This window comes from Colletotrichum scovillei (assembly GCF_011075155.1).
Source record: "Colletotrichum scovillei strain TJNH1 chromosome Unknown Contig00002, whole genome shotgun sequence".
Lineage (NCBI taxonomy): Eukaryota > Fungi > Ascomycota > Sordariomycetes > Glomerellales > Glomerellaceae > Colletotrichum > Colletotrichum scovillei.
In genome coordinates this window covers 3,723,698-3,749,208 of record NW_023336260.1, presented here as the reverse complement: position 1 = coordinate 3,749,208, position 25,511 = coordinate 3,723,698, and the positions used below count along the sequence as shown (strand labels likewise).

Sequence of the window (25,511 nt, the reverse complement as noted above, 5' to 3'; positions counted from 1 at the left end):
CCTGTTTCCATCAACCACCATGGGCCTAATCCAGGCCGAAGCAAGCCTCAGAGCAAGCCTCCATTCCGCTCGACACCTAGCAGCTCCGAGAGATAGGTTGGATGCGGGGTAATCCGGGGTAGTGCGGGGGACGTGGTCTCTTCCTGCACAACTAGCACCAAATCCGGACTCCCAGAACGTGCCTTGCGAGATGCAAAGTCTCATAAGCAGTCTGATGATTCGCTGAACACCAATCATGAGAGTGGAGGGGGAGTGACGCCACTGAGTCAGGGCGCTAGAGTCAGAGTCGCAGACTCTCGGACCATGTGTCAGTAGCTCAACCTCCGCTCATCAACCGCACCTTAGCAACCGCTAGCTCAACGCCAGCCAAGAGTTGGTTATCCCTTTACTCGGGAGAAGAGACCCGGCATTCTGGATCGCGAATGATGATGGCTTCAATGCAGAAATCTAGCCCTTGGGCTGGCATGATTACGTGGTTCGTATGGGGTGCTGCATCGCAACCATTTGCTCTCGCAGCTGAGCACCACACCAACACTTTCCGGAAGTGCATGGGAGACTTGGGTGATTCCGTCTTCAATGGAAAACTGGGGAGCTCGCTTGGCATAGGTGGTAAGATCCCCGCAATGTTACCCAGCTCCACAAGGCAACTCGCTCGCACTTCCCCTCTCATGCACTTGAGTTGATGAAATCTACGGGGCAACGAGTGTGGAAGGTGGTTTATAAAGACAGTATGATGATGGCTGTTTGTCTTGAGAAAAGTCGAAATGAGAACATTCCCCCAGTTGCTATCCGCTCTTGACCATTAGTGTTTCTATTTATCATGACAGTCGGGCTTTTGTTGATGACATGGATCTTAGGTCAAAGGGTTCTCGGCCTGCCTTCTAAAGGCTGCGTTGATCCTCAACCACTGACCTGCAACAAACTCGAGATACCGCCAATTGATGGCTTTGATGTCATAGTTGCCGAGAGTAACGAGGTCCGCGACTATGTCCTACCTACTGACCCAACGTCGAAATTCGACTTTTGCAACTTTACTCTAACACTCAATCACCATGGCGCAGACGACGTTGTGTTTGTGAGCATTTGGCTACCCCCTGAAGATACCTGGAACGGCCGGTTTCTCGCCACTGGTGGTGGCGGTCTTGCTGCGGGTACCTTTGCCTCAGCTCTCGCAGGGCCTGTCTCCGAGGGATTTGCTGCTGGCTCGACGGATGCCGGGCTAACGCTGAATCACACGATTGACGCGAACTCTGGTCAATGGGCTCTCAGAGCCAACGGCAGTATCAACGAGCCATTGATCGAAAACTTTGCCACGCGGTCCATCCATGAGATGGCACTTATCGGCAAAGAGGCAGTCAGGGCATTCTACGGTACCAAACCCCACCATTCTTACTACAGCGGCTGCTCCCAGGGTGGGCGACAGGGCTACTTCGCTGCTCAATACGATCCGTATGACTTCGATGGTGTCTTGGCCAATGCCCCAGCCATCAACACCCCTCAGTTATCCCCTGCAGACTTTTGGCCGTCGGTGGTCATGGGAAACATTGCCGCACCACCACAGTGCGTCTTCTTGGAGTACCAAAAGGCAATCATTGCGGAGTGCGATCCACAGGATGGCGCAAAGGATGGCCTCATCTCAGCGCCCGAGAAGTGTCAGTTTGATACCAGCCAACTCATTGGGCAAAGTATCAACTGCAGTGATACCGGTGGACCTGTCGTGATAACGGAGGACTTTGCCGAAGTCATTGCAAAAACACTTGAAGGCTCAAGAACTACAACAGGCAACTTCTTGTGGTATGGAAACCCACCAGGCGCGCCCTTCACCGGCCTCGCCAATACGAAGACGGTTGACGGTGTCACCGTGCCGGTGCCATTCGCCGCGGCCGAAGCATGGATGCGATATTTCGTAGCACAGGATCCAGATCTTGATACCGCATCTCTCACGTTTGCAGAGTTTGAGGATATCTTCAACGAGTCCGTGGCAAAGTACACGAAGCCTTTTGGATCCGATGATTTCGATCTCAAGGAGTTCAAGAAAGCGGGAGGGAAGCTGTTGACTTGGCACGGCATGGGTGATCCGCTCATCACCCATCTCGGGACGACACTATTCTGGGACAGACTTCGAGAGCGGGTGGGTGGCGTGGAATCTCTGGGGAGCTTCTATCGGTTGTTCTTGGCGCCGGGGGCAGGACATTGCGGTGGTGGGTACGGCCCCGTCCCTGTTGAGCCACTCTCTGTTCTCATCGACTGGGTCGAAACTGGCAAGGCCCCAGATACTTTACTTGCTGTGACGACGCAGGATGGTATCAACACGACTCGGAACCTCTGTCCTTACCCCCAGTCTATCAAGTACAAAGGAACTGGGGACGTGAAAGATGCCACGAGCTTCAAGTGCGAGTGAACGGTGGGGACTCATGGTGAGCGAGGGGCGGCAAATCTCGACCATGGTAACAGTTCCCGCACATATATAGTAGCATGTTGTTATGTAATTTACATAGGCTAATGGGAACGCTGAAATCTACTTATGTGCCTGAAGGATTTGAGAGTAAAAAGTCACCTGCTGGCCAGTTTTGTACTGTTGTCAGGCTCAGCATGTCCATGTCAGAGTTCCTCCTACTCCGCGGAGAGCTTCCAGTCTCCAGCTCTTTGACCCTTCCACTTTGCCGTAGCCTGCTCTCTCGAGCATCTTTCCAAGTTAAAAGTCTCGGCACTTCTTGATATGCTGGGATGTCGGCATACATCTCCGGGAAGTGGTTGAAGAAGTCTGACGACATGGTCCAGGAGTTGATATCACGGATCCTGTCCTCGAACTCTGGGGCCACACAGTATCGTCTGGTCTCAATGTTTCGCCGATAGCAATCACGGAACTCAAAAGGCCACATGATTCGGAAGCTGCTTGCGAATACCTCCCAGAATAGGTTCGAACAGTACTGATGTTGTGAAAACACAAAGCGCTCTCGAACGCCTGGCCTATTTTAGGAAGCGGGGGAAAGGTAAGTAACTTTTAATCGATGAGAATCCAACTATCGACAGAAACAGGACTTACCAGACGAAGAAGTCTATTGCAGAAGAGTGAGGTAGTGATTGAGATGGTCTATAGATATTTGTCAAAGCAATCCCACAAAGAACATCGATGGAATCGACCTGCTTACCTGCTGAGGTACCATGCTGGTAACTTGGCGCATTGTTCGACTGTGGGCTCGGCTTGGTATCGGAGGAGGCGGTGCATAAGTCTCAGGATAGCCAGCCGCTCGGTATCCGGGCAGTTTCTGAATTGGAGCGTATCGGTCTGACGGAGTCTTCTCCACAGGGGCGGTAGTTTCCCTGATCTTTCGACGGCATCCCATCCTTCTAAGATGACGCGGACTGGAATGTCATCGCTCATCTCGTCCTCCATATTCAGAATACTCCTGGATAGCATTTCGCTGGCGCCAAGTGCTTCGTTTGCGGATCTCCATAAACTTGTTGTCGATGAACCTGGACTTTGAGGATCTTGTCTTGATCCTAAACACTCACAGGCACTATCTGGCTCCGGCACGATCACACCATCGCCTTGATGTCGAGGCGGAGGGGAGTCGGGTAGACATTCCAGATTAGGGTTCCCTGCCAGGGCGAGGCTAGGTGGAGCGGGAACTCTGTTGGCCAGTTCCGTCTCTGTCGCAAGAGTATGACCGGCTACGTCAGATACTGGGAGTCCCCAAGTTATGGCAGAGATGCCAGGGGTGAAGACGTCTAAGGGCATATCTTCGACCTCAATGTCAAAAGCGTTTGAACTCTCATGAGCGCCCGACCACGGCTGACAATTAGAAGCCGTAGCCTCAGGGTGTGATGCTCGGTCCTGCAAAGTATCGGCACGTTCGCCTTCTCGGTGGACTTGAATCGTTGTCTCAAGCGAGGAGAGTGTTTTCGACAGGGTGTCTCTTTGTCTCGTCATGTCAGACAGCTGGTTCATCAAGCTGGCGATCTTTGCGCTCTGCTCTTGCTCGCTCATAGCCTGGATAGTCGCTTCTAGGTAAGCAATGCGATTTTTGTTCCGTTCCCGGGCAGCTCGCTGTGCACGTCGGTCCAACTCCCTCTTCTTCGCGCGACGAGACGCGGCGTCGTCGGCCGCAGGGATGGGTGTCGCCGAGCTTATCTGTTGCGTTGCCATGGCTTCTTGCTACCGTGGCGGCTGGCGATGCTATGTGTTCACGATGCGTCTGTTGCAATATTGCAATGGTTACAATGGGACGAAGGTGGTTGGACGATGCAGAAGCAGCCTTGGACTTAATTTGGGGGCCATCCGGATTGCGGGGAACCGGGCTTACGGGGCCACCCTGAATCCGGGGGAGCAGCAGCAGAATGCGGGGGACCCCGGCAAGCATGTAGTCTTTGTTAGTCATCACACGCATTGCAAGAGTTGTTTTGAGCACGAGGAGGGCTATCAACAAGCTAGTGTTGTGGAATGGGCCGATCTGTATCTACGAGATGACCTTTCTCTTGGCGCAGGGCTTGAACCCAACATCAGTCGACACTAGCGTCAATGGTGTCAATCAAATGGGTTAGAGCATTTGAACAGAAAAGCAGAGGCTGGAAACACTCTGCAGATTTATGTTCCTTGGTTTAGACCAGGGTCAGGAACAGCGGCGTCAACGGCAACACCATGATTCGCAAGAGACTCTTGAGGAAAAAGTCGGAGCCCGGAGGGTTTTTCGTCGACACCAAAAAGCACCTTACGTTACGTGTCGGATTATGCCAGAGCTTTTCTTACAGGGCATACCCCAAATGGCCTTCCGTGGATGATGGTGAGATTTTTGCCTCTGCAGCTCAAGGCGGAAGGTGTCCTAGGTATGCCCATGAACCCAATCTCAAGGATGCTTGCGTGTAATTTGACTTCAGATGTTCGGACGTCTGTGAGCCTGTCAGTGTCACTGCAGAGGTGAAACCAAAATTCAAGCATGTGGTGTTCGCCCGCATTTATTTTAAGCTTCAGGGCCGCGAGTGATCGCGCAGATAAGAACTCTATTGTGATGCATCTACAATCTTGATTAGCAGTTGTTCCTTTCTCTTCATTCAGAGCTTCGTCATTCCCCCAACATTAGAGTAGTCCTTCACAGGGGAAGAGGCAACATCTGTGAGTGCCTAACAAACAAAGGAATTCCGTAAAATAGGCGTTTTCATCCTCCTCCTCGGGTAATATCCTGGATAACGAGAACGAGCCTCCTAATGCCAGAGCGGATCCTCGTGGAGGCAACAGATGGGGAATTGGAGTTTCGCACCGGGTTTCATCCACACCGGCATCGCAGGCCCGATGGAGTGTTAGCTGTGGCAGGACTAGGGCGTTGCAAGTGTTGACACTGGCGACAGATGCACGGTCATCGCTGTATTGAGCTACCTAGAAAACAAAGCCGCCCTTTTCTGTCTATCCAGACTCTCTTAGTCTGAGGGTTATTCTGTTCGAAAAGTTTGATGCTGTAATTCTTGCGAGTAAGAGTTTCCCGACAACGTCGTGTTTTCTTGTTCTCATAACGATGGATTGCTTTACGTATGTATTGAGCGGCGAGTTACACACACCTGGCCATAACTCGAGGCTGACAGATGGCACTGGAAAACGGTCGGCTTGATCCAAATTTGACTTGTGGAATCGGAAAAGGGGCATGACGAGGGTCCGCAGCCAGCTACTCACATGTCCTCACATAGGACATCTGCCGAGGACTGGAACATGTAAGTCGCAGCATCCAACCTTTTTCTAACTTCTGGCCAGAAAAGATCCAGGAGCCATTTCTCAATTGTCATCCAAGCTAGGCCACTAGCCTTAGATGTCTTCCTCTACTTACTGCTGTCTAATGCATTCAGAATACGGTTGGCAGAGTTTCAAGTTTCGGGCAAATATGCTACAGTGCTGTAAATTGGGTACAACGCAGAAACATACTTTGAGACAATCGAACCGCCCAAAGTTGCCTTTTTTCCCTTAGCTCTCATCTTCTTGAAGAGAAACCGGAGCTTCTAAGTGAAGTCATAGTTTCTGAGGTACCAAAGAGATAGGGCATACATATCGAATCGATGACATCGAAGCACCAAAATATTATGCCAAACGGTGAAGGTTTCTTGGTTATTCGCTGATGGCTATTTTGGATGCATGGTGAGTTTTTCATCCAACTAGTACTGAGTCTGAGTTGTAAGTCAAACCCCCCACTTCCCGGCACCCCCCTGTTTCTGGCACCCACAAAAACGCGAAAATCCACCACAACGCAATGCCCACCCCCAACCTCCTTTTATCACAACATTTTCAATTCGAGTCCAAATGGGCTCATTTTTTGCACATACCTTCTTCTATATCTAATGCCTCAATATACCGAAGATCAGCTTCGTCAGGCTCTCGAGGACATCTCAAACGGCAAGAGTCAAAAGAGAGCCTCATTGGAGTATGGGATACCACGATCAACCCTCCAACTACGTCTCCAAGGTGGTCAGACTAGGAAAGTGGCTTTTGCTGACTGGCAGAGGCTGTCTCCTGACCAGGAGAGGCTGGCACAATGGGTTCGCATTCAGGCTTCGCTGGGCCTCGCACCAACGCACCAACAGGTGAAGGAATTCGCAGAGCGAGTTCTGGCTGCTGCTGGGGATACCAAACCATTAGGAAAAGGCTGGATCTATGCCTTCGTGAGAAGGAACCCTATCATTAAGGTTCAGAGAAGTCGTTCCATCGATTCTAGACGCGTTAATGGGGCATCTACTGAGGTCATTAGGAACTGGTTTAAGTTCCTTGCTATCCCTGAGATCAAGGACATCAAACCAGCCAACAGATATAATATGGATGAGACTGGCATCCTCGAGGGTCAGGAGCTAATGGGTTAGTGCTGGGCATGGCTGAGACGACGTCTGTTCGCAAGAAACAACCTGGGTCGAGGGCATGGGTCTCTATCATTGAGTGTATCTCAGCCTTGGGTAGGCACTTCGTCCTCTTATCATTTTCAAGGAAGACGGTCCAACAACAGTGGTTTCCATTACATCTGGTTCCATACGATGGGTGGAGTTTACAGCAACAGATAATGGCTGGACTACAGACTTAACTGCCATTGAATGGTTAGAGAAGGTGTTTATCCCACAGACTATGCCTGCTGAGGGCGAGGCTCGACTGTTGATTGTGGATGGGCATGGGAGTCATACGACGACAGACTTCATGTGGAATTGCTATATTAACAATATCCATTTACTGTTCTTACCACCACCCCTCCACTCCTCCAACTTGACCCAGTCTGTTAAGTCAGCCTATCGGAAGGAGCTGGTTACTTGTCTCAATGGAACGACTCTACCATTATAGGTAAAAGGAACTTCCTGGACTGTTACCAGAAGGCTCGACTTGCTGGTCTATCAGTCTCGAACATCAGAAGTGGTTGGAAGTGGACTGGTCTACACCCTGTAGCGATGGTTAAGCCCCTGATGAACCCTATGGTATTACCTGATTTTCTAAGCCCACCACACCCAAACCAACCAGTCGGGGCAAAAGCGATGCCATAATGGTCAACAAACTACCCCTGTTGAGCCATGGGATTCTGCTTCCTCTGCAGTGGTCTGGTCGACACCCAGGAAGCTGGCAGAGCTCAGCGGTCAACTGCACTTATACACCCAACTCGACAATGATACCAGCACTCAACGGCTGCTGTTCAGGAAGGTGAAAAAAGGCTTCACAGAGCAGGCCTGGCAACTGGCAGTTGCCCAGCAGCAGCTGGCTCACCTGAGGGCTCAAGTTACCAACGCTGCAGTTAGGAAGAGGAAGACTGTTCAGATCGATCCCAACACGAAGTTTGCGAACATCAGGGATATCCATCGGGCTCAAATCGAAGCGGGTGAAAAGGAGGTTATTACGGCTGAATCCAGCGACTCTGAATGCCCTAGTGAGGCTGGCAGTTGTATTGTAGTGGGTGTGGTTGAGGATCAATAGTTAATAGTAATGAGGAGGTTGGGTTGTGATCCCATCGTTTTTGTGGGTGCCAGAAACAGGGGGGTGCCAGGAAGTGGGGGGTTTGACTTATTGTGACTCGAACTTCCACGTTGTTATGGAGAATCGTTAGTTGTCGCTGCTGTATGCATATTTTGCGGCAGGCCACCAGATGCACAAGCGAGCCCGGCCGAAAAGTAGAAAGCTGTTGGACCCACGAGAGTGGAAACTAATCATGCGATAGATCCGGGGTCTAGTTGCAGTTATGGTTGGAATCTCTCATCTGTGCACTTCTTGGCGCCTGATGTTGGGTGTCTCTTGGCTGTTGGTCGTAATGATAATTGATAAACGGCTCTTACTGCGCATCCGATGTCCCCATCAACACCCCACTGGTAATACTTGCCGTTGTAGCGATAATTGTATTTGCGTAAGGAATCACGAAATCTTCAACGAACAGTGACAGCGGGGGCTGTGATTTTTTGTCATCAATCCCATCGTGGCTGTGGCAACTCTCGACAGCGTGCGTCTGAAGATCAGCAAGGATTATGGCTACGAGCACCTCGCGAACATGGACAAGGTCAATCTCCCTGCGCATCGCAAACATTCAACGGTGATCTGCCGCTTGGTCCAAGTGCCATCATTGCTACGGAGAAGCAATACTGTTGTCACCGCATTCTGCCTCAAATCACGGAGGGGCAACCAAGAATGACACATGGCTTTATAAGTACATTGAGCCAGCCACCTGAATGTAGGCGAAGTGTTTCACGGGCTTTTGGTAGGGGCCGATTACTCACTACTCCCTTGTCAACGTCACTCTGCATCTACACTGAGTCGCTCAACATTGAGGAAGAGGAATGACGAGAACATGTTCGCAGATGTCAAGCATCATGTCGTTGGAGGGTGCTGCATGTGTGACGGCCGATGAGGCCAATGTCTAATTGCCTTGGCGTCAATTCACACCGGATCAGTGGAAGTCGCCGCCTGTCTAATATCGTTCATCATTCAAAAACCTTGAAGTGGGAATTGGAGACTGGAGGTTGCATGGAAACTCACACTGACAGACTGATCTTTCAGATGACCGAAGCGGATGAATCAGTCCATCTCGCCCACGAACCTGACTCCAGAGTATTCCGGCTGCGCAGAGTTCCTGTTCCAGGCATGTGGCCCCATGGCCCCCAAGTCTGAGACGATCTGTGACCTAGGCGGGCTTGATAGTGCGTTAAGATGAGTTCACTAACACTACGCGCAGATTTGTTAGCGTAGTATGGCCACCCGAAAGAAACAAACTGAAACGGGTTTGCCGACTTTTAAATAGTCGTCCGATAGCATTTGAGTTTTCCTCCCAGGTTCACTGCTGTGCAATGTCAACCCCTCTTGGCACACATCTGCGACTTGGTGTGACAGCACGCTCAGCCACTCGCGAGGACCACAATTTGCTCTCAGCGAAGAAGGCATTCCGGATAGAGATGGCCCCGTAACTGAAACGGTTCTTCCTCGAGCAACTCTCCTCCACCAGTCCGAATCTGTCACTAGTGCTGCTACTGCACGGTCAATGATGGCAATCCAGCTTCTTCTCAGCAAGACGAGATCCCCGCTATCCTTGCGATGGTGTGGTTCTCGTGCCTTGCTTGACCCGCTGCGCACGGGATAACCCTGCCGACAGCAGCAGCGGACGCTTTCCTCCCCTACACCTAGTCAACATCTCTAGTGTGTCAACATCACGGGCAGTCGACAAACCCCCCGCACGACTGGTTTGAGAACATGGCACCTTTCTACTACACTGGAGAACTTCACTGAGACTAGTCAGGACCCGAGCGCAAATCCCCGCGGGCCGCCGCAACGTTGACATGAATAAGCTTGTCTACGAGCCATGTTCACCTTGTCCGTGTGCTTTCCCAAGGGTACTGCCTTGGCGATCGCCTCCGAACTCCCGCTATGCAGGCCATACATGAGTCCGGATCGTCTCGACTCTGAGTCTAATTTTGGACCTGCAGGCTTATTGAAGCCTGTCACAGCGCCGTTTCTATCACCTGTCCTCAAGCGAGAGACTTTCGAGCGTGGCATCGTACTCTTCTGTGGCGAGCTGCCCTCTCCTCGCTCGCACACCTCAACCTTGCCCCCTGAGCCTAGATCTTACACTCGGTCCAACTGGGTCGGTCATTCTGGAACTCACGATTCTTTTGTTCAGCGCACTCCTCAAACAGGCCCCTGCACTTGACTTAGTAGTGTCTGGTTGTGTCTGGGTCGGATAACCATCACGGTGGTGATTGTCCGGAGAAGAGCAGATTCAACCGACTAAGCCTAGTGGAGCATCACGCACCCACACCTCGTCGGCGAACGACTTTATATCTAAACCGAGACTTTCGTCTCTTCTCTGTCGGTCCGGATCTTCTGCTCCCCAACCTACTCGTTCGCCTCCTTCTCTTCTTTTCATCTCATTCTTTTTCTCTTTATAGTCTACTGCGTGGACTTCCTTTCCTTTTCCTTTTCTGTTAGGCTTGACGCCACAGAAGTTTCCACTTTACGACAATTACCTAGTCTCTATGTTTGTTTAGCAAACCGCGTCTCGATGACTTTCACTCTCTCATGGCGCCAAGCCGCCGTGGCAGCGTTGTTGTTCAACGCGGCGGTAACGGCCAACTACGATACTCGACGAAATAATGAAGCCTCGGAAGATACAAAGCGGGCTTTGAATGTTGCCTCCGTAAAGGCTCGAGGCCTGAATGTCAGAAACTTTGTACAGAAGTTGGACGTCGATAGTGTATTGTCTGCTCTTGGCAGTAATAACAAGGCACAGGGTTCGTCATGCACATCATAGATTGGTATCAAATGCATAAACTGACTCTATCTAGGCGATGGGACTCCGGAAATAGCTCCTCTTGCTGCTGATGGGGCTGTTCCTGCTGCCCCTCAAGCCCAACCGGCAGCACCACCGGCACCGGCTGCGGGAGAGGCTCCTCCTCCTCCTCCCCCGGCAAATGGAGCAGCACCTCCTCCTCCTCCTCCGGTGAACGGTGCACCTCCTCCGCCTCCCGATCCAAACGCTGCTCCTCCTCCTCCGCCGCCTAACGGTGCTCCTCCACCACCGCCTGACCCAAACGCGGCTCCCCCGCCTCCGCCCCCCGCGAATGGCGCTCCTCCACCTCCTCCTCCGGCTAACGGTGCTCCCCCGCCACCATCACCTAACGGAGCACCGCCGCCGCCGCCTCCCGATCCAAATGCCGCTCCCCCAGACCCGAACGCACCTCCTCCACCACCTCCTGATGGAGCGCCGCCGCCGCCGCCTGATCCAAATGCAGAGCCACCACCACCTCCTCCAGAGGGAGGACCGGCTCCTGACCCGAATGCCCCTCCCCCGCCACCTCCTGATGGAGGTCCAGCTCCCGATCCCAATGCTCCTCCACCACCACCTCCAGACGGCGAGGCACCTCCCCCTCCTCCTGATGATGGGCCTTCACCACCACCTCCCGATGGAGGACCGGCTCCCGACCCTAACGCTCCTCCTCCACCACCGCCTGATGCCGAGGGAGCTCCACCACCGCCGCCAGAGGCTGCTCCCGCTGTAGCTGGTGAGCCTCTTGCGCCATTGGCCGTAGGGGCTCCTCCTCAACCTGCTGCAGCTCAACCTCCTCCTCCTCCCGCTCTCGCGGGAAATGGAACTGACCCTGCAGGCAAGAAAGGAAAGAAGGGCAAGGGCAAGGATGACGCCGGCAAGAAAGCAAGGGACGATGCAAAGAAGGCAAGAGACGAAGCCAAGAAGAAGGCTGAGGGACAGCTAGCAGGTGCTGCTGGCCCCGGCCAGGCGGCCGCCAACGGAACAGCACCTGCGCCTCCGGGCAAGAAGGGAAAGAAAGGCAAGGATGCCAAGGGCAAGGACGCAAAGAAGCTGAAGGATGGAAAGGGCAAGGGGGCGATTCCCGGCGCCGCAGGTAATGGCACCGAAGCCGTTGGACCAGATGGAAAAGCCAAGAAGGCCAAGAAGGACAAGAAGGCTAAAGGCAAAGCCGCACTTCTTCCAGGAGCGGCCGTGAACGGCACGGCGCCAGCAGGTCCAGATGGCAAAGCCAAGGGCAAAGGCAAAGACGATGACCCCGAGGCGAAGAAGAAGGCCAAGGACAACGGTCCCGAGGGTGCCGCTGGGCCCGCCGAGGAAGCTGCGGGTGGACCTGAAGGCAAAGGCAAAGGAAAAGGTGACGACCCCGAGGCTAAGAAGGCAAAGGAAGCGGCTGCTGGGGGAGAGGGAGCAGCAGCCGCAGGGAAATCGGCTGGAGCAGCATTTGAAAGACGTCGACGAGCGAGCTTCGTGAAGCGGCGAAACCTCATGTCCAATTTTGGCTGGTGATCTGAGATCAAATTCTTGTGCTGCTAGCCCATCGTACTCTCACTCACTCATGGGTATCAATGGGCGACATTCTGCATACAATGTTTTCATTACACTATCTCACTCGTTTCTATACATTCAAAACCTCCAATCGCTGTCTGGGACAGAAGATTCATAAATTAGTGTGTGTGCGGAAGGCGAGGACTGATTCTGTGGTATAATCCTGTGGAAAATCGTCTCGCGAGAGTTGAGATAAAATCCAAAAAGAAATAAAAAACGATAAAACAACACCAACAAGGACTCGGCCAGTGAAGACGTGCGCATTTCCGACGCGGGAAATATGTCTGCTTCTGATTTGACGGGTAACGTTTTAGACTTTTCCGTCTGATCAGGAACGCATGAAACCGTACTATTTCAGGAACAAGAGGAACAACCCCGCTAGGGCAGCACACGCCCCGTTCTTGGGCTGAAGGTTGTCTTCTTCGCATATGACTCGACATGTTCTGTATCCGGAGATACACACAACGATTCCCCCCTTACCGTCGCGAACGATCGATTGTCAACGGCCGTCAGTGTATCGCATTGGACATGAACGACAGCTCCCCAAGGTAAAGCAGTCATCGCCGACAGCTTTTCGTTCAGCCAAGGTTTTGGCAGGGGTATACCACGCAATGCTACATGAGTAAGACGTGTGTTCTTGAAATCTAGACTAGACATGCAATTGCCGATCAGACCGTATCAACTACTCATCAATACATCACGTTGCTAGAACGTATCGGCTATGCCCCTCCAGAATTAAGATACTCAAGCTGGCTTGAAAGAGCGCCAGGAGAGTCTCGAGAACTCGGCGGCACATTTGTTCATGCAGGTGATAGTGATGTGTGTGGTTAGAATGGATGTCACACTCGCCCCAGCTGTCTCAGTCACATCAATGAAGTGGTGGGCTGCCCGTTGGGTTGGGACTGCCGAGACTAGAAAGTTTACTCTGTGAAATCGAAATCTTGTGTTCCTGTGCCTTGTCCTGCAGAGCAGTTTCATAAGAAGCTAGGATGCGCCAACAAAACATGCGGGACCGAGGAGGGGCGACAACATGCTTCTGGCGTTTGGCACTCAGCGATACTTTAACACCTAAGGTACCTCAGGTACATGAGATTTCAAAGAGCAGTATGATTAACAAACAATAGCCTCTGTAGCAGTGTAGTCGTTCATCTCTTACACTATGGAACCTTTTCTAGAATACGACACGGAAGTTGATCTTCCTCTATGTTGTCATATGCATGGTCGAATGGCTAAAAGGTCGACGTCAAAAGTCAAATGCCCATATCTTGGGTTCGAGCAAGATGAGAGACTATCACTGCGTTCAATGGCCGTGCAGGCTCACAAAACCTTCACCGCTAGGTTGAAGTTCATCGATTAGAGAACGGAGAGCCCTCATGCCTGAGATTTCCAATCATGATTCAGTACTATTTGTCGTTGTTGGTCAAAGAATCTACAGCTCTCACACTCATTCTATCCACTTGAATTGGATGGATTCAATACGTTTCTGATTAGTTTTGGAATGCCCACAGTTGGTGATTTTGATCAATCAAATACAAGGAACGGTTTGGGCCAACATGTATGAAGTCAACTTGAAGATTTGTGAATCGGGCCGCTCAATGGGTTTGCGTATTCAAGTGAGAGAAACTTACTGACCGTTCTAGAGCAGGGAGCATTTCGCCATGACATATCTCCGGATCGAGGTACGACGATTTGATAGAAAGTTTTCTAGCTCGCCACTTCAAAGTTATGTTTCCACGAGGCCTGTGACCTGGATTCGTCATTGTACTCGGGCCACCTTTAGAATCGGAGAAACTATTGACACCTGGGTCTGTTTACTTGCAATCCTCAGACATCCTGATATTGAGAGTGTTGAGAAGCGATACGCTGATGAGCACACCTAATTACCTTGTGAATCGAACTTGAGACAGTCCGGAATAGCTGGACGGAAGCGCGCCCGAAATTCCGGCCCGCCCCGCCGTTCTGTGGAGAGACCGGCCGGCAGATGACGGTGTTCCTACAGTGGAGAGTGACATAATCTAAAATTGACCCTCCGGAGTTTAGCCATCATCCTCTTCCGGAACAACAACCAACCCAACTGCGTGGGTGGGGCCGTTGATTAACCGTCCCTAGCCTTGGAGCCCGGCCTCCATAAAGGCTCTCTCGCCTCATCCTATGGCCTACCTTATTCCATCTGAGGAGTCTTGGTTTATCCGCCTCGACTTACCTATTTGAAGCTTCATGATGGCCACAGTCACTCAACAGCAACACGCGTTGACAGAGTCTTATGAACTTGCCGAAGCACCCAAACAACCCCGCAGCGAACAAGTTCTAGGATCCGATTACCCTGCAGACACTGGCCAGAGCGACAAGCTTGACAATGCCACACTCCTGAAGCTCATAGCCTCAGGCTTCGCCTTCTTCATCTCTGGAGTCAATGACGGCAGTGTCGGTCCTCTTCTTCCCTACATGATCCGCGACTATAACATCACCACAGCAGTCGTTTCTATTATGTGCGTAGCGAAAGCCATGATTCTGAACTTGGCTTCAAAACTAATTTCTGATCCAAGCTACGGAGCAAACTTCCTCGGGTGGTTCCTTGCTGCCCTTACCAACACTCATCTCCGACAAAAGTTCGACCTTGGCGGACTGCTCGCTTTCGGCGCCTTCTTCCAAGTCTTGGCCCATGCACTCCGGGCATGGCGACCTCCCTTCCCATTTTTTGCCGTCACGTTTTGGCTCGTATGCCTCGGACAGGCCTACCAAGATGCAGGTGCAAATGCGTATGTAGCTAGCGCCAAGGCTGCACATCGATGGCTGGCCTTTATCCATGCATTGTACATGGCGGGTTGTCTCGTTGCCCCATTTGTCGCGACTCCAATTGCATCGGCTGGGGAGACCTCTCGATGGTATCTCTTCTACATTTTCCCACTCGCCATTGGTGTTCTCAACTTTGCCCTGACCTGCTACGCCTTCCGAGACACTATCAAATTTGGACGTAAAAAGAACGGGGAGACCGAGCCAGAAGCAGGGACTAACGACGAAGAGAAGAAGAGCGCATCCCAACTAATGAAGACTGCTCTACGATCCAACTCTCTTTGGATGGTCAGTATCTTCTTTTTTTTCCTACTTGGAGCGACGATTACGGCAAGTGGATGGATTGTCGAATACCTCGTTGAGATTCGTGGTGGTAATCTCGGCGCCATGGGTTATGTCCCGGCGGGCTTCAATGGAGGAGCCATGCTTGGTCGCCTTCTTTTGGCTGAACCTACCTATCGTCTAGGTGAGAGGAGAATGATTCTGCTTTATGTGGTGCTCTGCATCGCCTTTCAGTTGGTATTCTGGTTGTGAGTATAAAAGCCGTCAAGCTCGTGACTCCTAGAGTCTAATGCGTCTGAAACAGGGTGCCAAACATCATCGCAGCTTCAGTGGCCATTAGTTTCTTTGGATTCTTTTCTGGCCCTCTCTTTGCCACGGTAAGTTGTGCGACTACTGGTGCAGGACCCAGATGTCTAACGATTTCTAGGGTATATCTGTTGGATCTAAACTCTTCTCACCAGAGGTGCAACCAACAGCCCTCTCATTCGTGTTTGTGATCGGGCAGATTGGTGGATCTCTGTTCCCCGTCATTACGGGAGTAATCGCATCTCGCATAGGCGTCAGTGTGCTGCAGCCTATTCTGATTGCCCTAATTGCAGGAACAGGAATCAATTGGATGCTGATACCGAAGCCTAAAGAATCGTCAAACACCGCTTTGCACCAGGAGTAGAGATTGAGACAGCCAGTACACATGTGGACATCAAGAGGCTCGAAAAGGTAGCCAATCAAAGCTCTTGCTCAAAGATGAAACAGCAATTCATGAAGCAATAAAATCTGATTCAAGGCTAAGGATTGCGTGTCGAGGAAAGACATTTAGGTGTTGATTAGCGTGACAAGACGCGGTGAACCAATATCACCAAGATGCCACGAGGGGATGCAGTTGTGTGGGCTTCGAAATGGCGCAATCCCCATTTGTATCCCTGCCTTGAGTACAAAAGTCTTTGGACGTTACTGGGAGGCATCAGTGGAACAACTGAGCCAAGGATACCAGAGTCCCATTGTGACAGCCGAGAATCCTTCGCGTGTCTTTGCACTCGATGTGGAGACATATTAAGCACGCCATGATAACTCAGATCGCGAAACACTGAGCCACCGCTATCGGGGAAACAGTACCAGGATGTGGAAGATATTTCAAGTTCATCTTCGTGATTTTGAAAGTGCGTAGTCTTCACGTTATGTTCCGAATCTAGGCTGTCATTCAACCTGGCGATCTCAGACGAGTTTTCTGCCGCCAGCTTTAATCTATATCGCGATTGCTATCTACAGCCTGTTGACTGAACGCTATTCGCCTGCGACCCAGGACAGTCCGTGCAACATGGCTTCTCCAAAGTCTCAACCAATCGAGGCACACTCGGCAATTGACGAGGATGCAGTACCGGAGTTTGAGGCTCCTGGCATCGGCAAACGAACATGGTACCGAACTGTCTTTTTCCAGGCCACTGTCATTGGCCTTTGCGCATTCTTCGCCCCGGGCCTTTACAATGCCATGCAATCGACGGGTGCAGGTGGTCAACAGACTCCGTACCTCGTTATGTAAGTCTCCGTTCAAACTTTGAAGCATTCTCATTCGCCGAACCCCTTCAACTGACTGACCCCAAAGGTCCGCGAATGCAGTTTTAGGAGTCATGATGGTTGTAACATGTTCCATGGGAAGTGTGGTCGCCAACAGAATTGGCCTCAAAAATGCCCTGATCTTCGGCACGACTGGATAGTAAGTCACCTCTAGCCTTGAGTATGAGATGAATAGAAATTTCAAGTACGGAGATTAATCCAACATGGTGCAGTGCTCTGTACTCAGCGTCGCTGTACACAAACAACCGATACGGCAATGAGTGGTTCGTCTACGTCGGTTCTGCTGCTTGTGGTATCACTGCCGGTGTTTTCTGGGCTGCAGAAGGCGCGATCATGATCAGCTGTAAGTCATCTTAGCCTTGGGCGGCCTACTAGAATCCATTTAACTTCGAAGCATAGATCCGGAAGACCAGAAACGCGGCAGGTATTTAGCCTACTGGCTGGCGTATAGAAATGTCAGTGGTCGTGTGACGAGGATTCTACATCTGGTACCAACAGTGCTGACGGGCTTCAGGGCGGATCTATCGTTGGAGGTGCTATTAACCTTGCATTCAGTGAGTGAAGCAGAGTTGCACTTTACAGGAAATACGTGCTGACTTTCCTCAGATGCGACTGGCAAGACAACGGGAAAGCTAGACTACAGGACCTACATTGTCTTTGTGGCTTTGCGTAAGTTCTTGGCTTTTTGCAGTCTTACTACAATTGTCTAACCATTTCCAGAATGTCTTGGGCCTTTTGTAGCAATGCTTCTGTCTCCTCCTCAGAAGGTGCAACGCCAAGATGGAAGAAAAGTAGCAAAGGCTGAGCGGATTCCCACGGTATCAGAACTAAAGGCTGTTGCCAAAATTCTCATTCGCAAAGATTTCTTGCTAGTGTGAGTGACTAGACAACGAGAGAAGGCCTCGATCAGGGATGCGATGCTGACAAGACATAAAGATTCCCCTTCTTCTTCTACGCCACATTTCTACTATCATATGCGGGATCCTACCTGTCGCTTTACTTCTCCGTTCGCTCCCGTGCCCTGGCATCACTAGTCTCTGCACTGGCTCAGATTACTGCCAACTTCATATTCGGCAACTTCCTGGACTGGAAGCGATTCACTATCAATCAGCGGGCCCGGTTCGCTTACTTCGGAATCATGGCACTATTTGGGGGAACCTGGATTTGGGCAATTGTCATTCAGCGAGAATATGGGTTGAAAGCTCCTGCTTTGGATTGGGTCGACAGCGGTTTCGGTCGTGGATGGGCGCTTTACATCCTCTTGCAGGTTAACTTGTGAGTCCCACCCCACATCTTTTAACCTTGTTGATCACATGTATTGACTGACGGCAGCGCATTGGCATACAACTATGGTTACTGGCTTGCTGGCTACATGGCGCGTGATAACGCTGAGATCATTCGATTTACATCAACAGTTCGAGCCGTTGAAGCGGCTGGAGGCGCGGTGGCGTCAGGTATTAGCTCTACGCATGCTCCTGTAAGTGTTCCTCATCCCTTGGAGAAGTCATGAAACGTGGGGGGCTTTTTCTTCATGTTATTCGTTGATAATAAGCTAATACCAATCGAAGCTTATTGCCGCCGCCAGCGTCAATTTTGGTCTATGGGGTTTAGCTCTTATCCCAACGTATTTCGCCGTTCGATCGATCGACGCGAAGCCGCTGGAGGATGTTGCGGAGGAAGAGTCGAGCAAAAGCGTTTCTATTTGAATTCGGAGAGTTGGAAACATGATCATGTTCAAGAGCGATAGCTCTTGTAGATTGTTGTTATGATACTATAGAGAAGCTGTCAACTTGAACTTGAGTACAAGCTCAAATTCCCAGGCTTTTTGCAAAGTTATATAGAAATAAGATTCTCGGTTTCAGGCAGCTAAAAGCACCTTTCTCGCTTCGACTGCAAATTCTGTGATGTCATTTGCGATTGAGAGGCATTTCGCTACTCAACTGACAAAGTCTGCCATGGCCAGCCCCGCCGACTTCGCAGTATTAGTTCTCGGGTGTAATGCAGCCATAATGATTCCCGCCAGATTGGAGTGGATGCTGTGAGAGCACCTCATCACTCGCAAGTCTTCCGTGATTCCCATGGTAGATACACTAGTCATACCCCTCTTCGGATGGGCTATGCTTGATAAAAACAGTTCAGTGCATAATAACAATATGTACACGACTCTTCCATTGCACGAAAAGTAACATACCTCCTTGAAAGAAAGTAAGATTCTCGCACCACCTACTTATATTTCCAATATCAAATTTGAGATTATGAGACCAGATTGGTACAGACAATTCACTGAGAATGGCTTTGCGGTCATCCCATCGGTAATCCCTTATAATAAAGCTATCGAGTATCAGCAAAAGGCCTTCGCGTGGCTCAAGTCCTTCGACAACGCCGCCTTGGATCTAGCAGATCCCACAACATGGACCCCTGAAAATCTGCCATTCATTTCCGGAATCAACACAGTGAACCATTACGGGGTTGTGCACGAGAAGTTCATGTGGGACATACGCCTGGAACCAGGCGTGATCGATGTCTTCGCCGACGTGTGGAATACCCGCGACCTTATCGTCTCCTTTGATGCCCTGAACATCACACTTCCAAGACGCCAAGGTCATATTCCCAGGAAAAAATGGCCTCATGTCGACCAGAGCCCGTACAGACAAGGCCTAGAGTGCGTTCAAGGCATAGTGAACCTCTCAAAGGCTGGCCCCGAGGACGGCGGTTTGACGGTATACCCGGGAACGCACAAGATCACCGAGTCGTTCTTCAAAGAGCATACCGACAAGTCGGAGTGGACGCGAAAAGACTTTTTCAACTACACGCCTGAGCAGATTGCATGGTTCGAGAAGGAAGGCTATCGGGAGCATAAGGTTGTCGCGGAACCAGGTGATTTGATCATCTGGGATTCGCGACTAATCCACTTCGGGGCCGAGCCAACATCAAAGAGCAATACCATACGGACCATCACATATGTGTCGTATGCTCCTGCATCTTTTGCGACGAAGGCGGCCCTCGAAGCCAAGAAGAAAGCCTTCGACGAGTGGCTGGCTACGACACATTGGCCTCATGACAACATTGTTCCGAGGACAAATCAGCCAACCCTGCCGGACGGGACTGTTGACAATAGAAGAATGGAGCCGTTGGAGAAACCTGAGCTTACTCCAGAGTTGCTGAGGCTGGCGGGGTTTGAGGCATATTAAACATGCAACCCCGCAGCAGTACAAGCTGGGGTAGGCGGAGACGGCGACCACTTTGCCTGGGGGCTTGGGATTTGTACATATGCTTGCCCACTTGATCGAAAATCTTCTGACGATGGTATTGATGATTCGTTCGTCCATCATGTAATAAAGGCTTGATTAGGAACTGAATTCTAGCTGCGGTCGAATGATCTCGGTTGGTGATCGTGTCGGGGCGTAAGTGCTGACTCGCGCGCTAGCCCACGCTCAGCTTTACAAGTGTGTCCACCATGTTTGAAGCAAAAAGTATTAATTCGTACCGGGAACTGAGAGAGATATCCGGTTCATATCGGCCTACCCATGCCGGACTAAGGCAAAGGCTCGTTATCTGTCAGATAGGTAGGTCAACACCACGCCGGCCCGGGTTCCTTGCGCTGCTGATAAACAGCCGGTATCGCGGATACTTCCCGGTCTCGGGACGACTGCGGAGCACCGGGGGCCCACGTCTGACAAACGATTGATTTATTAAGCAATACCCAGTCATTTTCCCACTTTCAGCCTATTAGAGCCCGCAGATTCGCTATCGGAAACCCTCTACCGTGGATACTCTTTGTTAAATTCCAAGCACTAGACTCTCATAGCACTTTGCCGCGGACCACGCTTGGAAATAACCTCAGCACACCTGTTTCCAACTCTTGGCGTTGAACGACCGCGACAAAGACCAGATCATCAAAATGGGAGATCTTGGAAACCGCCAAAGCCCCTTGGCAGGAGACAAGCTCTTGGTATTTCTCTCAGCGCCGGAAGACACAAAATGGACAAGCAGGATCTCTCAGCGCTTCCCCGGCCTCAAAGTCTGCTGGGAGTCCAACTTGAGGCCTGGTGGCGGCTTTCTTCTGCCAGATGAGCTGCCGGATGAGGTGTGGGAAGATGTGACGATTTTCATGGCCTTCAACCCGCCGTCTGCTCATCGCTTGTCCAAGGCTCGCTTCGTGCAGTTGACCTCTGCAGGCGCCGATAGATGGCTCGACCACGATGTCTACAAGGACCCTAAGGTTTCATTTTGCACTACAAATGGCTGCCATCCGTGAGTTTTTGCCGTGCTGTTACTGGTCTCATGCAATACCCAGATCACTAACATGATCTGCAGGCCCCAGATCGCGGAATGGGTCATTGGTTCATGGCTCGCGCACCAGCATCATTTCCAGCGCTATCATAATCACATGAAGGAAGGATTCTGGGAAGGCCCGATGGAAGTAGACTTTGAAGACTCGGTCGGACTTCGCATGTAAGTAATCGCCCGCCCTATTCGTTGTGAGGGAAAGAACGAGCTACTGACTCGATCGAATCCAGGGGCGTTCTGGGTTATGGTGCCATAGGGCGCCAGTGCGGTAAGGTTGCGCAAGCAATGGGAATGGAGGTGTATGCGTACACGAGAAGCGAGCGCGCAACACCCGAGTCTCGCAAAGACGACAGCTACTGCGTTCCCGGCACTGGAGACCCCGACGGACTGGTCCCTACTAAGTGGTTCCACGGCGCTTCCAAGGAAGCCATTAACAACTTCTTGAGCCAAGACCTCGATCTATTGGTACTCGGTCTGCCTTTGACAGAGGAGACGAAAGGACTGATTGGCAAAGAGCAATTTGAGATCTTGTCAAAGCGGAAGACCTTTGTTTCAAATGTTGCCAGAGGTCCCTTGATTCAGACCGACTCCCTTATCGAAGCTCTCGAGGGTGGTAAGATCCGGGCGGCTGCTTTGGACGTCACAGATCCGGAGCCGCTTCCGAAAGATCACCCACTGTGGAAGGCGCCCAATGTCTTCATTACACCCCACGTCAGTTGGAGAACAGATGGATACTGGGAGCGAGTTCTAGGAGTTCTGGAGGCAAACTTGGAGCGTATAGATGCTGGCAAGCCTCTCATTAATGTGGTCAACAAGAAGTTGCACTATTGAGTACTCGTGGCTGCTTGGATTTGACCGCATCCATTGTATTGAGAGGCGAAAGTGAGATCAATTCATACCCAGAGAGTCTTAAAACCTACATGTAGTAGTCACTCACCACATTATCCAAATTCCCCATTGTCGCTATCCTCCGAGTTCAACAACAACAGCGCTGTTAGTCTCTGTCTCTAATAACTGCACTATTATTTCTATTATTCTACGAAACCATTTACTAAGCTAAATGTCTCTCGTTTCCTGAAAAGCACCACCACGCCTCATATTCTCCCTGCGGCGACAAGTGGGACCAGATATAAAAGACTGGCTGGCCGACACTACGTACATATTGAAGACTGAATTGTCCACGAGCCAGCCTGACTATAGGCCGCCGATGCAAATTAAAACGAGATACGGTGTGACGATACTACCTAGAGCGATCATTGACCTGGGCTGCTTCCGAAAGTGTGGGTTATGTTGCTCATTTGTACTAAAGTGACTGCGATGATTCCGGGGTCGAGGCGATAGAGCAGGCTGGTGTTGAGTTATTATTACGTGTTCCAAGCTTCAGAGTTCTTATGACTCCATTGTTGCAACATAGACTCAATATCTCATGCTGTCAGAGCACTCATCGATGATAACAAGATATGTCTCATGTCTGCATTGGCTTCTTTGAAGGCTTTCGGGTCAGTCGTACTGGAACGGAGCTGTGCCCTAGAATAAGAGACAGTCGAATTGAGAGAAAGAAGTCTGAGCATTTAAGGAGAGATTCCACCTAACTTCCAGTCTAAGGTAGGCAGCTAACGAATTACAACATCCTGCTTTGGACTCCTCGCGAGCCATTCATCCCACAACTTGCTCTCTTCGTACTCATAAGAAACTATTCCCGCCCCAATTCTTTGATATTCAACTGCGCTTTCTCCCATTGATGTTATCAGTCTCTTTCTCCTCGGCCGGGGATGATAAGAATTCCCTTTGTGAGCTAGAAACAAACAGAAACACTCGTTGTAGTACTTTGAATCGCCAAGATCAGAGTGTACCAAAGGAAGACAAAATATCCGTCTACTCAGAATTTCGGGCCATGGCCAAACATTGTGCAAATTAAAGTCCAAATGCACTTTGTAAAAGCTCAGACCATCCAGAACTTCTCCTTGAGGCCCTCGGACGACGGTAGGTTTCCCATTAATACTCCCTTGTCTCAAAACGAAATCGTCCCAATTGACCGTGACTTCATTCAAGAATCCTGAGAGCTTCAGCCATCCGTCGCACATTGCACCGTGCGGATCATTGCCTTCGAAGCTCAGCTGCGCATCCCTGAAGTCTGCGAGAGAGCTCTCTTTTCCATACCCTATCGAAAAGCCACACTCAACCGGCAGATCAACGCTAGCCCATGACCACGAAGGGGCTCTATACCTTTCGGGAAAGTTGAATCGAGAATATTCGTAATGGGTACTGCCGGGGAATGCTCGAGCCAACCAGCAAAGATTTTGTATGATGTGAGATTTCCACATACCGGCAAGATAAGTATCTTGTTCACTGAGGCACCGGCTTTTGAAATCGTGTGCGAGACCAGAAAGACCCGGTAATCTGTCCTTGCCTTTTGAGAATGACGTCTCCGTGTAAGCCTGAACGACATTGTCCCATTCAGCCATTGCCTTCGAATGGTCCATGTCCTCTGCCATCTCTGCGATTTTCTGGTGATACGATTCCAACTTCGAGTTCCATCCCTCTGGCCACGCATCGCTGGCTTTCTGTTCGATACATTCCCAGTAGACTTGCTCTTCGGCAAAATAGATGGTCCGTCGTGAAAGAAGTCGCTCCTGGAAGACCCAACCACGCGTTGCAAGAAAACCCGTCTGATCTCTTTCCACATAAAGATGAACAAAAGCAGGTACCGCCAGCAAAGGTTCCTGGGAGAGTTCCGAGGTGAGCGGACACCGGCTCAGACGAAGGGGCTGATGACAGAGAGGTCTACGTTTCCTGAAGAGACTCTGGTCATCATGAGCGGCACAGCTCGCAGCTATCGTGCAAAGGCCATTGCCGTACACCGAAGCCATTCTAGATGCCTCCGTGTTCCAGTCGTCCACACTGTCTTGAAGTATGCAAAGCCTGTCGACCCACAGATACTTCACCCCAACCCAGCTACACACGCGACAGGCGTCCTTGATAACCTGAGGCAAGCACTCCATTCCGACACCACCAGCCGCAGACAATTCTGCCATAGTCTTTGTTGTCAAGCAGTATGCCGATGCAGAATCACCCCATCGGTAGCTGAGTGCAATGTACTCTTCGTCGGAGTCGATATCATGTACAACCCCTATTTTCTGACTCGCCCAGTCGATTCGGACAAGTCTGGTCGGCTTTTGTTGGGACGACCGGCGGCAGTTATCATGAGACGATCGACAATTATTTAACCAGGCAAGAAGTTGCGCGATAACTTGGTGAGAGTCGGTGCTGTCCCCGATGCTTGGGTAAAATGTATTTGGGTATTTGCCAGGAGGTACTTGATTGAGATCTTTGTCAACATAATGGTCTGGTCATAGCTGTGAGTGAAACATACCGAGATTCAGAATAGTTGCATCAAATCCCTTCGAATTTCTTGATGTCCTGTTTCCGCTCACTATCTGGATATTGGATTTGAGGTGGAGGGTGTGACCGCGAGGAACGGTCTCCATACGACGTGTGACTCCAAGCTTGAAGCTCCCTTTGTGCCATGTCAGCTTGTAAGCCTCGGGATCACGTTGTTGTTGCCTTTGAACTCGAAAAGCCTGCCATATGAGATGGCACAAATGGCAGCCTCGATCTGAAATAAAACAACAATCCATGAGCTGGAAGAAAGTCGTGTGATGATTCTCCCAAAAAGCCTCATCCTCTTCGTCATCCCCCACATCAGAGTTCCCGTATCTCATGAGAATGTTTACGAAGACATTGGGTCGTGTCCGGACAAACTTTTTACAACAAAGACAGAGACTGACGGGGCGCTTTTCGTCATTGACCACGACTTCCTCGAAGCCAAGTCGGTACGTGACTGCCTCAAGAGCTGCTTCAAGCTGTCGGGTACGATCTACGTCCACCAGAGCCACCGTGCTCCTGTTGATATGTGTGAGAAGCCGGGAAATTTGCTGATGTTCTCTTCGTGTGGCTTGGTCATCTTGGACCGTCGCAGGTAGGCGCCGGGGGACCTCGAGACTTGATGTTTGAAGCCGATCGATGGCTTGGGCGTAGTCGTAAACAAGGAGAGGAAACACTTTCCTGAAGGCATGTCCATCAGGCTGCGAGGACAGCAAGCTTCTCTTGCTCATAGCCGGATCCGAGAGAGTATCCTTCAAATCGTGGTCTGGTTTTTACGCAGTTAATCCGGCATGATGTTGCAGCCCAGTCAAGTTCCAGGCAACCATCCGTGCCATCTTACTCAGGAAAGGCGAAATGTAAGCATTCCATGGCCAATGGCAGGTGCAG

General features: G+C 50.9%; 8 protein-coding genes across 8 annotated transcripts; 6 read left to right on the top strand and 2 right to left on the bottom strand.

Annotated features, from left to right (window-relative positions):
* Positions 1 to 820: 820 nt before the first annotated feature.
* On the top strand, positions 821 to 2,401 carry HER10_EVM0000348 (feruloyl esterase b; the record flags this gene model as incomplete). Its single annotated transcript, XM_035470133.1, has 1 exon — positions 821 to 2,401. One exon carries the CDS (start codon positions 821 to 823, stop codon positions 2,399 to 2,401), a length of 1,581 nt encoding a protein of 526 aa, XP_035336798.1.
* Positions 2,402 to 2,522: 121 nt separating this feature from the next.
* HER10_EVM0000672 (uncharacterized protein) lies at positions 2,523 to 4,150 on the bottom strand (the record flags this gene model as incomplete). Its single annotated transcript, XM_035470443.1, has 3 exons — positions 2,523 to 2,970; positions 3,047 to 3,094; positions 3,153 to 4,150. 3 exons carry the CDS (start codon positions 4,148 to 4,150, stop codon positions 2,523 to 2,525), a joined length of 1,494 nt encoding a protein of 497 aa, XP_035336830.1.
* Positions 4,151 to 9,284: 5,134 nt separating this feature from the next.
* Positions 9,285 to 12,385, top strand: HER10_EVM0004015 (uncharacterized protein). Its single transcript, XM_035473675.1, has 2 exons — positions 9,285 to 10,719; positions 10,774 to 12,385. The coding sequence occupies exons 1-2, from the start codon at positions 10,491 to 10,493 to the stop codon at positions 12,261 to 12,263; spliced, it is 1,719 nt and encodes a 572-aa protein (XP_035337094.1). The 5' UTR covers positions 9,285 to 10,490; the 3' UTR covers positions 12,264 to 12,385.
* A 2,083-nt stretch (positions 12,386 to 14,468) lies between these two features.
* HER10_EVM0004703 (glucose and galactose transporter) lies at positions 14,469 to 16,047 on the top strand (the record flags this gene model as incomplete). Its single annotated transcript, XM_035474337.1, has 4 exons — positions 14,469 to 14,791; positions 14,849 to 15,625; positions 15,682 to 15,754; positions 15,805 to 16,047. The coding sequence occupies exons 1-4, from the start codon at positions 14,520 to 14,522 to the stop codon at positions 16,045 to 16,047; spliced, it is 1,365 nt and encodes a 454-aa protein (XP_035337146.1). The 5' UTR covers positions 14,469 to 14,519.
* Positions 16,048 to 16,692: 645 nt separating this feature from the next.
* HER10_EVM0008732 (uncharacterized protein) lies at positions 16,693 to 18,655 on the top strand (the record flags this gene model as incomplete). The annotated part of the gene is made up of 10 exons (XM_035478242.1): positions 16,693 to 16,910; positions 16,978 to 17,088; positions 17,162 to 17,292; positions 17,349 to 17,404; positions 17,464 to 17,503; positions 17,556 to 17,618; positions 17,670 to 17,823; positions 17,886 to 18,224; positions 18,282 to 18,426; positions 18,518 to 18,655. The coding sequence occupies 10 exons, from the start codon at positions 16,693 to 16,695 to the stop codon at positions 18,653 to 18,655; spliced, it is 1,395 nt and encodes a 464-aa protein (XP_035337472.1).
* Positions 18,656 to 19,114: 459 nt separating this feature from the next.
* HER10_EVM0004658 (phytanoyl-CoA dioxygenase) lies at positions 19,115 to 20,140 on the top strand (the record flags this gene model as incomplete). The annotated part of the gene is made up of 1 exon (XM_035474294.1): positions 19,115 to 20,140. The coding sequence occupies exon 1, from the start codon at positions 19,205 to 19,207 to the stop codon at positions 20,138 to 20,140; it is 936 nt and encodes a 311-aa protein (XP_035337140.1). The 5' UTR covers positions 19,115 to 19,204.
* A 551-nt stretch (positions 20,141 to 20,691) lies between these two features.
* On the top strand, positions 20,692 to 22,180 carry HER10_EVM0003731 (D-isomer specific 2-hydroxyacid dehydrogenase). The gene is made up of 3 exons (XM_035473395.1): positions 20,692 to 21,203; positions 21,267 to 21,404; positions 21,470 to 22,180. The coding sequence occupies exons 1-3, from the start codon at positions 20,851 to 20,853 to the stop codon at positions 22,068 to 22,070; spliced, it is 1,092 nt and encodes a 363-aa protein (XP_035337079.1). The 5' UTR covers positions 20,692 to 20,850; the 3' UTR covers positions 22,071 to 22,180.
* A 672-nt stretch (positions 22,181 to 22,852) lies between these two features.
* On the bottom strand, positions 22,853 to 24,961 carry HER10_EVM0004769 (Heterokaryon incompatibility; the record flags this gene model as incomplete). The annotated part of the gene is made up of 2 exons (XM_035474402.1): positions 22,853 to 24,555; positions 24,613 to 24,961. The coding sequence occupies 2 exons, from the start codon at positions 24,959 to 24,961 to the stop codon at positions 22,853 to 22,855; spliced, it is 2,052 nt and encodes a 683-aa protein (XP_035337153.1).
* Between the last annotated feature and the right edge of the window lie 550 nt (positions 24,962 to 25,511).

Excerpts from the sequence above, each read along its gene's own strand:
- HER10_EVM0004015 (XM_035473675.1), top strand. The coding sequence starts at position 10,491 with ATGACTTTCACTCTCTCATGGCGCCAAGCCGCCGTGGCAGCGTTGTTG. Across the intron at positions 10,720-10,773 it reads CAGTAATAACAAGGCACAGG|GCGATGGGACTCCGGAAATA; the intron begins GTTCGTCATGCA and ends GACTCTATCTAG.
- HER10_EVM0003731 (XM_035473395.1), top strand. The coding sequence starts at position 20,851 with ATGGGAGATCTTGGAAACCGCCAAAGCCCCTTGGCAGGAGACAAGCTC. Across the intron at positions 21,204-21,266 it reads ACTACAAATGGCTGCCATCC|GCCCCAGATCGCGGAATGGG; the intron begins GTGAGTTTTTGC and ends CATGATCTGCAG. Across the intron at positions 21,405-21,469 it reads GACTCGGTCGGACTTCGCAT|GGGCGTTCTGGGTTATGGTG; the intron begins GTAAGTAATCGC and ends GATCGAATCCAG.